The 11,261-nt window shown below is 31.5% G+C and overlaps 2 protein-coding genes across 4 annotated transcripts in view; one reads left to right on the top strand and one right to left on the bottom strand.

Annotated features, from left to right (window-relative positions):
* Positions 1–438, bottom strand: part of LOC111451778 (CBS domain-containing protein CBSX3, mitochondrial-like) — a 4,861-nt gene extending 4,423 nt beyond the window's left edge. Inside the window, exon 1 of the mRNA XM_023092322.1 lies at positions 239–438. The gene's annotated coding sequence lies outside the window, so the exon portion shown is untranslated. The remainder of the gene's footprint in view (positions 1–238) is intronic.
* A 4,016-nt stretch (positions 439–4,454) lies between these two features.
* LOC111451771 (transmembrane protein 56-B-like) lies at positions 4,455–10,702 on the top strand. 3 transcript variants are annotated; one of them, XM_023092311.1, is made up of 9 exons: positions 4,455–4,864; positions 5,019–5,147; positions 6,095–6,183; positions 6,286–6,424; positions 7,363–7,437; positions 8,374–8,495; positions 8,748–8,823; positions 9,172–9,231; positions 10,346–10,700. In XM_023092311.1, the coding sequence occupies exons 2-9, from the start codon at positions 5,058–5,060 to the stop codon at positions 10,481–10,483; spliced, it is 789 nt and encodes a 262-aa protein (XP_022948079.1). In that variant the 5' UTR covers positions 4,455–4,864; positions 5,019–5,057; the 3' UTR covers positions 10,484–10,700. The 3 variants fall into 3 exon arrangements, with proteins under 3 accessions (XP_022948079.1, XP_022948080.1, XP_022948078.1); XM_023092312.1 differs by lacking the exon at positions 4,455–4,864 and adding an exon at positions 4,876–4,942 and having other exon boundaries at positions 8,748–8,819; positions 10,346–10,481; XM_023092310.1 differs by lacking the exon at positions 4,455–4,864 and adding an exon at positions 4,879–4,942 and having other exon boundaries at positions 10,346–10,702.
* Positions 10,703–11,261: the final 559 nt, after the last annotated feature.

Below are 11,261 nucleotides of genomic sequence, written 5' to 3'. Positions count from 1 at the left end.
AAAAAAAAAAAAAAAAAAAAAAAATCAATCAGCAGAGCAGTGATTCACGAACACATTAAAACAAAGAGCGAGGGACAAATCGAAAGTGACTACAAGCAAGAGACGATGAAACGAAAACAAATCCAAACACCAGAGTTCAACCTTGATCGCAGAAAAACGATAAGATTCATGCGATAGATAACAAAATGAGGATGAAATGGCAAAAACAAACAAAAAAAAAACAGAGAGAGAGAGATACCTGATGAAGAAGATCCACAAGAAAATCTCCGGTTTCAAGGAAGTTGAGAAGAAAAGAGTAATGGCGAAGTGTGAGGTTCGGATAATGAAACCTAACGGAAGGCGAAGGTCATAAAACTGTGAGACCCGATTTTATCTCTCTTTTCTTTTTGTTTTTCGGACCTCTTCACCGCTCCTCATGTTTTTGTCATTCTTCCTTAGTCTACTAATTCCTTATTATTGTTTTTATTTATATATATATATATATATATATGTATAATTTTATATATCTTTTTAAAAAATCAAAATTAACCCTTCATTTTAAAATAATATTATTCGATCTAAAAAATATTTTTACCATTAATTTAGAACGAAAATAATTATTATTTTGTATCAAAAATACACTTAAGCTTTTAAGAATATACATGCATAGGTATTTTTTAAACTTAATTATTTATTTATTTTTTTAATTAGAAGGTTAATTAATTAAAGTTTTTAAAGTTTAAAAATATTTTTAAGAAGTTGAAGGGTATTTTTGAGAATAATATTAGGCTGTCTCTATCCCATTCATCCAGAGTATGACTTTTTTTTTAATTTAAAATATTATTAAATTTTTTTAATGGAATATTCTGTTTTTGGATAAATAAAAGTTTAAAATATTTTTATTAATTTAACCTTTTAAATATTAAAACAAACGACACATCATGTGCATTTAATAATTTTTTATTTTTAGGCGGTTGCATTTCTCAAATTCGAATTTATTAATCATCATTTTAAATTAAAATTAACTATTAATTTTTAAAATATTTTTATTCTTTTTTAAAACAATAACGTTGTGATACGTGGAAATCACTATAAGGGGAGTAAGATTCGGATTATCTTGTTGATCAAATATCTCAAGACAAGAACATTATTTGAGATTCGAATCACTCCACAAGCAAGATCAATCATGTCTAGCTTGAATGACTCTTGTTGATCAAATATCTCAAAACAAGAACATTTGATTGAGATTTGAATCACTCCACAAGTAAGATTGATCATGTCGAGCTTGAATGATTCTACCTGCAACCTAAACTACATAGAATTGCAAACAAACTTAGTCATTGGCTAAAGAAATGACAAATGCTTCCTTTACTATATTTTCCAAGTCTGCTTACAAATAAAGCCATCATTGGCTAAAGAAATGACAAATGCTTCCTTTACTATATTTTCCAAGTCTGCTTACAAATATAAGCTACATGGCTTTATATAGCTTCAAAATGAAACTATTAAAGACATTCCGTAACATTCAGACTTAATGACCATAATTAGCCATTATGTAAATGTAACCTAAAGTAAATAAAATGTCTTAAAATACAATAACTCTAAATTACTCTAAATTGTAACCCACCCAAAATTTACAACAATCAAAGTTTATTCTTCTTCAATGTAACATGAATTGAAACATCTTTTAATAATTTTGACAACCTTTTCTTCACATCTTCATTAAAGTATATTGTATGATTGATATCTCTTGGTTCATATCAAAAACCCTTCTTATCTGCCCGCTAAATGCAGTGCCAATAGACGGCACCGTTCTTGTAGCCAAATTTCATTCTCCAGCCAAAAAACCTCGAACGAAAGCTTCCCATAATTGCTGTTAACACCAAATAATGTTGTCTGCAACAAATTCTCTATGAATTCCTGAATACCTAGCTGTATTCCTGTTTGAGGAGGAGAATATGCTCTCCTTTGAGTATAAGCTCTCATCCCTTTGCTTTGGGCTTACCAATGGATAGAGTATTATTTATTTATAAACCCCTGATCATTTTCTAAAATAGCCGATGTGAGACTTTCATCATCCAACACCTCTCCTCGAACGAAGTGCGCCTCCCCTTAATCGAATCTCGACTCCTTTGAAGTCTTAGTCATTTTTTACCACGTTCAAGGAGACTTGACTCTTTTTCTTTTGGAGTCCTTTGTTCGATATTTAAAGATAGATTTTCTTTTTCTTGTATTTTTAATTACAAGAATTTAGTTATCGTAATTAAAAAAAAAACAAATAACTATTTGTTTTTTTTTTTCTTTTTAAAAAATATTCTGGTTTTTTAATCATTTTTTCAATAAATTTCATTTTAAAACAAAACAAATAAGGGCAGTTGGTATTTAGTGTATTTTTAAAATATTTATGAAAATCAAAAGCAACTTGATAGGAACCAAGAGACATCTATCATACAATATACTTTAATAAAGATGTGAAGAAAAGGTTGTCAAAATTATCAAAAGATGTTTCAATTCATGCTACATTGTTGAAAAAGAATAAAGTTTGATTGTTGTAAAATTTGGGTGGGTTACAATTTAGAGTAATTTAGAGTTATTTTAAGACATTTTATTTACTTTAGGTTACATTTACATAATGACTAATTATGGTCATCAAGTATGAATGTTACTGAATGTCAGTTTTATTTTGAGGCTATATAAAGCCATGTATGTTATATTTATAAGCAGAAAATATAGTAAAAGGAGCCTTTGTCATTTCTTTAGCCAATAACTAAGTTTCTTTGCAATTCTATGTAGTTTAGGTTGCATGTAGAATCATTCAAGCTCGACATGATCAATCTTGCTAGTGGAGTGATTCGAATCTCAAACAAGTGTTTGAGATATTTGATCAACAAGAATCATTCAAGCTAGACATGATCAATCTTGTTTGTGGAGTGATTCGAATCTCAATCAAGCGTTCTTCTTGCCTTGAGATATTCGATCAACAAGGTAATCCGAATCTTATTCCCCTTGTATTGATTCCTTATCTTATCAGTTTTTCCTTGTATAATAGTCAAACAAATGTATACGAGCTCATTCATCCATGGACTTCTTAGACAAAACCATCACTTTCGCCTTACTTCACATCAAATCTTTTCATTTGTGTGAGAGTTGTGACGTGTTTGCTGTAATATTACTCTAATAAAAATATTCAATTTGTTACCGAAGAATAAAATATTAATGTCAACTTGAATATTATAACCCAAATAGAACTCAAATTAGGTTATAATATAAAACACAAAAATGTTGGAATTTGTTATATTTTCTAATTTAAATCAATGTATTAGACTTGATGTAACGACCCTAAATTTCTATATACTCAGAGTCACTACTAACGTGTCGTGCTCATGTCTTATGCATAAATATAAGACATCATCTATAATATAAATGTCGAGAACATTTAAAACATCCTATCCTTTCAAAAAAATACTGGCATGGTCTTACAGTCATGGTCCTACCTATTTAAAGTTTGCGAATAGGTCGAGGGTGTTGTGCTCTGATGCCTCTAATCCGATGCCTTTTTTAAAAAATATTTACGTGTTTTATTTGAAAAATAAAAAATCACGTCTATTTTTATATTTCTTTTGAAAAATGAAAAAAAAAACCGAAATTCTTTTTGATCACTTGAAACCTAGATCCGAGCCAACGAGAGACAATAACTCCTTTCGAACATAAAGGTTGGCCTTATCTCATCCCAATATCTCGTACACGGAACGAGTAATTGACCCTCCTAGGAGTTTTATAGGACTATAAAATAAATATTAAATATTATAAAGTTAATATTTAATTTCGAAAAACGGAATTAATAATTTAATATTCACTTCTTTATTAGTTTAAAAGTTAAAATGGATTAAATGATATAGTTTAGCACTGAAAAATTATTAAAATTATATTAATATAGACAAATATAAAAACCATTTATAAATTAAATTTGTAAAATTTTAATTTTATATCAAATAAATATAATTTTATTCTGGAATAAGCATATTTTCAATTTTATTTTTATAGGTGTTACCATTAAAAAAATTAATAAATAATTTTTTTTATACATTATTTAAACGTTATTAAATACTCAATTAAGATCTATTCAATATTTTTTAAAATCAAAATATTTACGCGACATAAACTTTTGTGACATTCATACTAGAAAATTGTAAATTTTTTTTTGGTTAAATTATGAAAGATACTATTAAATTCTGTCTCGTTTTAAAATTACATTTATTCTTTAAAAAGTGGTAATATTATTTATATTTCTTTAATAAATATTTTAAAATTACTATTCCAATACTAATTAATTAGAATATTCATAAAAATTAAATTTAAAAGAATATATATATATATATATATATATATATATATATTATTTTTTATTTTTTTTTGGTGAGAAGAAAGTAATAATTTACTAAAACGTAAATGTAACCATTTAAGGCCTGTTAGGCGTCCAAACTCACACAAGAACGTCACTCTGTCGCAATGCCGCCGTGTATCTCCGATTTCTTGTCGGTCTTCCAAAATTCCGATTTCCACTCGAGAGATTCTCGATCAGTCCAGTCAAATCTCAAAGCTCTTCTTCGTTAACCGTCCATTTGTTGTTTTGTACGATCATAATTTATCGTTTTCTCGTCTTTACTTCACTTCGACTTCACGTTTTTCGCTTTTCACCGGCTGCCGCGAGCTTCCGGCAGCGTCTGTATATGAACTTGGACGACGCTTTTTCCTACTACTTCCGGCTGCTGTTGCTACTTTTTTCTCGCATAATATCATCCAGTGTATCCAGGCAATGTACTTTGATGGTGATGGCCCGCTAGTGCTGGTGGCTTTCTAAGCCTACGCTGTCTTTTCCGAATAAGTATGTCCATATCCATCATCTGCCGGAAAAAATAATTTTGATACCTACTTGATGGTGTTAACTCGTTCTGCACGTGAAGTTAGGGCTTTATACTTGTTCGCTTTTACTCCATTGAGCGGACTATTCAATACTGATTCGGTTATCTTTTGTGCAGTTTGCAGCAATTGTGCATCTGCCTCTCTCTCTTGCGTACATGACTTTCTCAGTCACCGACGCTTCCGATCCGAGTAAGGGACTTCAATGGATGGCTTCGGTCTTTTCTGGCATTGTTTTCTGCAAGATTGTAAGTGTGCATATTTGAACGAGTTGCGAATCATATTGTTATTGTTTGTTTAAAGTAGAGCAACCGACTAGGCTATCCATGATTTCCTCTTCTCTCTCCGAAAAAAAAAAATAGGCAATCCATTACATCTAGTTAGATTTCACTGTCGAGGCTTCTTGCTAGACTGAGGAACAGTTTCCTTGACCTAATTTCCACTGGTTCTTTTAGAAGCTGTTAGTTGATTCAATTACCAATCTCCATTGATTTGTTGTCGTCTCGTCACTACACACGTATATTGATAGAGGTTTATTAGTGGAAGCGTCTTGAGTGCATATGTGAATAAAGACGTGCTGCTCTCGTATGCACGTCTGTTTGTTAATTTTGAGAATTGGAAGAAAAATGTTTTCCTCTAGTTCAATTGTGGTGCATCCAGCTTTCTTTGATATGCGTGAAGTTGTATAAATGTTCTTAAACGTTTACTTCTCGTTTACCAGTGTCAAATTTCAAATATTAATGAAATTACTCTTTTTATTACCTATGTTCGTTAGGTGCTTATGCAGTATTAAAAATAATAAAGAACAGATGATTTTTTTTTTTTTTTGTCTTTTTCTCATTTAAATAGTTTTGAAGCAAAACTTCAATTCTTTTATTGGATCGAAAACTAGATAGGAAGAAACAAGAGTGATTGCAACAGAAAGGCTTAAACGAGAGTGGTTGTCAAACATATTTTTTTTGTATTATTTCTTTTCGTTCTTCAGATTAAACACGAACTAAATAAGAAATGATTATCAAGCGAGATGGTAGAACTAGGAAGTGAAAGCATTACAAAATAGACCCTTAATTGCAGTATTTTTGTTGTTGTGCGATTGCACATGATTGAAAAGAAGAACGCATGTTCTTGAACTTCTCTGTTACTGGACAATTTATGCTTTTTTCTAGTCAAGCTTAAATTGGTTTCTTTTTTGAAGGTTTACACGTTAACAGGCATCCTTAGCCTCCAAAGTTTCAAAGCATATGGCAAGTTAAGCGATTTTGGGAAGGTTGAATGGAACAATAGGTAAAATTCTCGTGATTTTTTATTTCATTTAGTAATTAGCTTATTTCTTAGTTGTACATTTGCTATGCGAATGTAAAATGATGAATTGTTATTCTATTATAGGGGCTTTTCAACTTTCCACGCCCTAGTTGCAGCATCTTCTTCTCTTTATCTTGTACTGTTGTCAAGTACTTTCAATCCAGGTTCCAGTAATGAACTTCTTATAAGAAGAACGTCCTCTTTATCTGATATGACATTGGGGGTAAGTTGATGAGCAGAAAGGTCAAGTCTTCTCCTTGTGTAATATTTGGTTCTAATTTTTTCTCAACTTGCTTTCTTTTGTTTGCTGTCATTACAATAATCTTGCCCGTAACCTATTTTCTGAGTTGGCTCTGCTACATAATGTTATGATTATTTTGTGTAAAGTTCATGTCTTATATGTATATGTCTATTTGTATATATTAGTATAATTTTGTTGTTACAAACTATTTGCCTATTATATTATTCAGTTTGCTCGTGACCACTAAATGCATGATGCAAGGGTTATGTGTATGAGTTGAACTTATTTGATATAGAAGTTTATGGTTGGACACTGTTTCAATGTGAGTATTGTTCACAACTAGTGCCTCTTGCATTAATTTTTATTGTCATTTTGTTCTTTGATTGAAGAGTATATTGTGTATACAACACATATTGTACTCAAGACATGTACACAAGGGAGTTGCAATTTAGAGTTTTAGAAAGCTGGACAAGAAATAGCATGAGCTTCTACATGATCAAGCACTTTACCCTGCCTTAATGTAATATAATATAAGCATCGTTGCATTTTATTAATGTCCTATATTGATTTAGTATAATTAAAAAACTGGAAAATTCAGAAAACATTAATTTTCTTGTAGACATGAAATTTCAAATGCTCTTGCACTCAACTGAGTGATGGGCTGTAATGACATAAATGTCATTTGGGCCCTTTACCTTCTGACTGTTTGTCATTTCTGGTCGTGTATTCAATTTTTCTTCTCTTTTTGTTTGTTTTTTTTATGTGTTCTTAGATCTCTTCCACGAGGTGCTTAGTGGCTGCAAGTGATTAGTTACATGTGAAGTAATTTTTTAACTTGTGTAACGTTTTACACTTTCTCCATTAAAAAAGAGCAGTTAGATTCTTTCTCATTTTTTTTTTTTTCCTTTTGCTTTCTACAGTTCTCTATTGGCTATTTTCTATCAGATTTAGCAATGGTCCTTTGGTTCTTCCCGGCTTTAGGTGGTCTAGAGTATGTGAGTATGGAGAAAGGTTATTTTTTTTTACCACATAATTGCAATACATTACATTCATTTGATATCATATTTAGTTGTGCTTTATGTTTCACTTTTTAATAAATCATTTTATAGTGGAAATACAGAATGAAGCTGAATAACTGCTTTTGTTTTTCATTTTTGTATGGTAGAAATAAAACTCATACATCTCCCCATATAAGAACTATAATAAGATTTGTAGAAGAGACAAAAAATTGTTTTCTCAGTATCAGTTTTAATTCTCATTTTTTAAAAATTTATAATGTTACTGATGAAATGCAACATATAAGTAGAGAGTCGAGACTAAATTAGTGCATATATTGTCGAGGGAGATTGATTTGAAAAAAAAGTAGTAGAAAAGTTGATTGTATGCAATATTTGTTTATATATCTAGATACCCAATTACCCAGATGGCGGGTAGAAAAGTTTGTTGGGCGGTGACTTGAGGGAGCAACGTGAAATACACTACATATTGTGGGTATGTAGAGTGATTAATTTATGAGTGTGTTTAAGTGTAGCAAGATGCAAGAGTGGATTGGTCAGAAATTGATGTATCGTAAGAAAGGAAGTATTGTTTGTCCATATGGTGAATTAGTGCAACTAGAGGGGAGCATGAGAGCATACCCATGGATTGTGAAAAACTACTATGAAAGAGAATGTGATAATTTATGGATTATTTTTTACTTGGTAAGAAAGTACTGGAAAATAGAACTATCATGGGTTGACCTAGTGGTCATATGAGCTTCGGGGAAATAAGAAGGAATGAGTTCATGGTGGCCACTTAGGATTTAATATATAGGCTGGCCAGTACAGTAGACTTGAATAAAGAAAACTGAACTTTGAAGACAGTAGACTTGTGTGCTTAAATACTGAGTGAAAGCTGGTAACTGACTTTCCTAATTTTAATGACTTCAATAGGTTCTGCATCATGGACTGTCACTGTTCTCAATCATTCAATCCCTCCTAAGTGGTCAAGGACAGGTTTACATACTAATGGTTCTTTTTACAGAGATCACCACTCCGTTCGTAAATCTTAGATGGTAAAGTTCATCAATTATGATTTTATGTTTCGTGTTTCTTAGGGCTGGTTTGGGAGTGATGTCAAGATTACCAAAATCACTTTTTTCATGCTCTTTTAAAATATTTTTGACATGGCAAAAATGGTTTTGTCCATTTTAAAGTCACTTTCAAACATGCCCAAAATATAGAATTCATTACTCTGTTTTCTAGATCAGAAAAAGAACGTATTTAGTTTTGAACTATTGGCTCGTTGCTTTCATTGACTTCATCAGGTACTTGGACAATGCTGGCCAGAAGAACTCAAATTTCTACGTCATTAATGGAATTGCGCTGTTTTTTGGGTGGTTGGTAACGTCCATAACTTGAGATCTGGTTTCATTTTAGTGTATAACAAGATTCCCTGTTCAATAGAAATTAATGTATTTGAGTGCGTTCATGCACAATTGAATTAAATAACATCTTTAAAAGTTCATAAATGATTCATTAAAAGTGATTTTCATATAATCATTTTAGTTTTAGGTTTTTACTTTTAAATGCAAAATTGTTGAATTATTTTTGCATGTTTGAGATTGATTTTTAGCTTGTAAAAATGATTTCATCCATTTCAAAACCACTTCCAAACATACCTGTGAGTTCGTTGGCATCTTAAATTTCAGTCTATTTTTTGTTCAAGACTGATAAGTTTTGTTTCTTCAGGTTGCCAGGATTGTCTTATTTATATATTTTTTCGGCCACATGTTTAAACATTTTGATGAGGTGAGTAATTAACATCTCTCGTTGCAAACTGAGCCTTGAATAATTTGCTTATGGAGAATTATATTCTTAGTGAACTGTTCAAGTTCATTTTCCTTGAAGTAAGATGCTAGAAATGATAGATTTGCAAGTCTAGTTCCATGCTTGAATTATTCGATCCATGATAGAGCTGTATGTTCATACTGACACGAGGCACTTCATTCTTACAATGAAATATTTCTTAGCTGTTTGTTATCGAAAGGAAAAAAAGTAAAATCTGTTGCAAGTTGATGCTGACTTGGGGGTGTCTATAATCTGTGTGAGACTATGATATGGAGAGAAAAATAGAAACCAAAAAAAAAAAAAAAAAAAAGTAAAGAAATGATTTATTGCTGAAATGCAATGCCACTAGCCTTTCTGCTAGAGCCTCCTAGTTTGAAAACTTTTTAGGTCCAATAACCTTTAAACTACTTTCAAATGGTTCCTTTTAAACATGGTGGATGAAATTTCCCTAAACTTTTCTTTCATTGCTTTGATTGCTGACACTTTCGCATCAGATAATTGGTGGTTTGAGTTGGATTCCTGATCATAATTTCTTATTATACTTGGTTGAAGTGGGTAGCTTGGAAAGGTGGTTCGTATTGGATTTCTAAGAAGAAAAAGTTGATACTTTTATAAGGGGTCGGTAGGTGGCACATATTGGCTAGCCCAGATAACCCCTCCGTCATCCGAGTGTGGGGTGGATTGGATGAATTTGGAGTGATTTTATTTCATTTTTTAAAAAACCAGTGTTTGATTAGATAATTAAACAAATATCTAAAAGTTGTAAAAAGACTAAATAGCACTTGGGAGAGTTTTAAATTACTTTTGGTCTGAAAATAGTGTTTCATGTGGGTGGATGATGAAAGTACCACATCGACTAATTTAGGGAATGATCATGGGTTTGTAATCAAATAATACTCTCTCCATTCCATAGGTACGAGGCATTTTGGGAAAGCCCAAAGCAAAGCCATAAGAGCTTATACTCAAAGTGGACAATATCATATCATTGTGGAGAGTCTTGTTCATCTAACATTTCATACTCAATAGCTTAGAAGCCGGTCAGTGGTTGAAGAAGTTTCTGTTCCACATGTTTCAGGTAAAGAGTGTGTATTCTTTGGGCTTCTACACCTTGCTGGCGGTGCCTCCTATGCTGGCTATTATGAACATATTCTGGTTTTGGAAGATCGCCAGAGGAATGATTAAAACTCTCAAAAAAGCAAGGCACAGCAAATGACAGGTCCATTTTGCTTGATTCCTTCCTTATTTGTCTTTTAATACGCTATTTAGTTGCCCACAATGTAAAATGTAAAAAATGTAGTTAATTTGGTCGTAGAACTCTGCTTCTGCACTGTAAAACATAAGTAATGGACATAGATACCTAAAATTATGTTTATTAATACAGACTAAGCATCATACTTGTTATTAATACGAACTTCGAAATGTTCTATTTGGATCTTCGGATCTGCAGCTAGTGTATTACTTCAGATTTAAGTGAGCGGTATATGAAGATCTATGTCTAGGACTCTCGGTTAAAAGGTTAAATGTCAAATCTCGGGTTCTGTTGGTATCTACAGCTTCATAATATGAGAAAATGAATACTTTCCTTTGATGAAGAGAGTAGTGCCTATCCAATTGAGAAATGAGTCTTTAACTAGGCGACCACCCACGTGTCGCAATTGGGTTGTGTATTAAATCGTTACCCACGTTTGTCAGTTATTGCTGCTCCGAGTACAAGTACAACCGCCCTTAGCTTTGTCTCGTCGTTAAGACATTAACGTATTAGGTAATCCCAATTTAATGTGCATGAATTTGGTCCTTTGAAATTTAGGAATATAAATTATTGTTTTTTTTAGGAATATAAATTATTGTTTTTTTTTATTCAATTTAGTGACTCCAACCTTTCACTTATTAGTCAATCATATAGTTGAATTATTCTTCAATAATTAAAATAAAATAAAATAGAAATTGGATTACTAATTAAAATAAATATCAATTTAAACATAATTTATTGG

The sequence above is a fragment of the Cucurbita moschata genome, unplaced genomic scaffold (assembly GCF_002738365.1).
Source record: "Cucurbita moschata cultivar Rifu unplaced genomic scaffold, Cmos_1.0 Cmo_Scf00013, whole genome shotgun sequence".
NCBI classification, from domain to species: Eukaryota; Viridiplantae; Streptophyta; class Magnoliopsida; order Cucurbitales; family Cucurbitaceae; genus Cucurbita; species Cucurbita moschata.
This window is presented reverse-complemented; position numbering and strand designations above follow the sequence as displayed.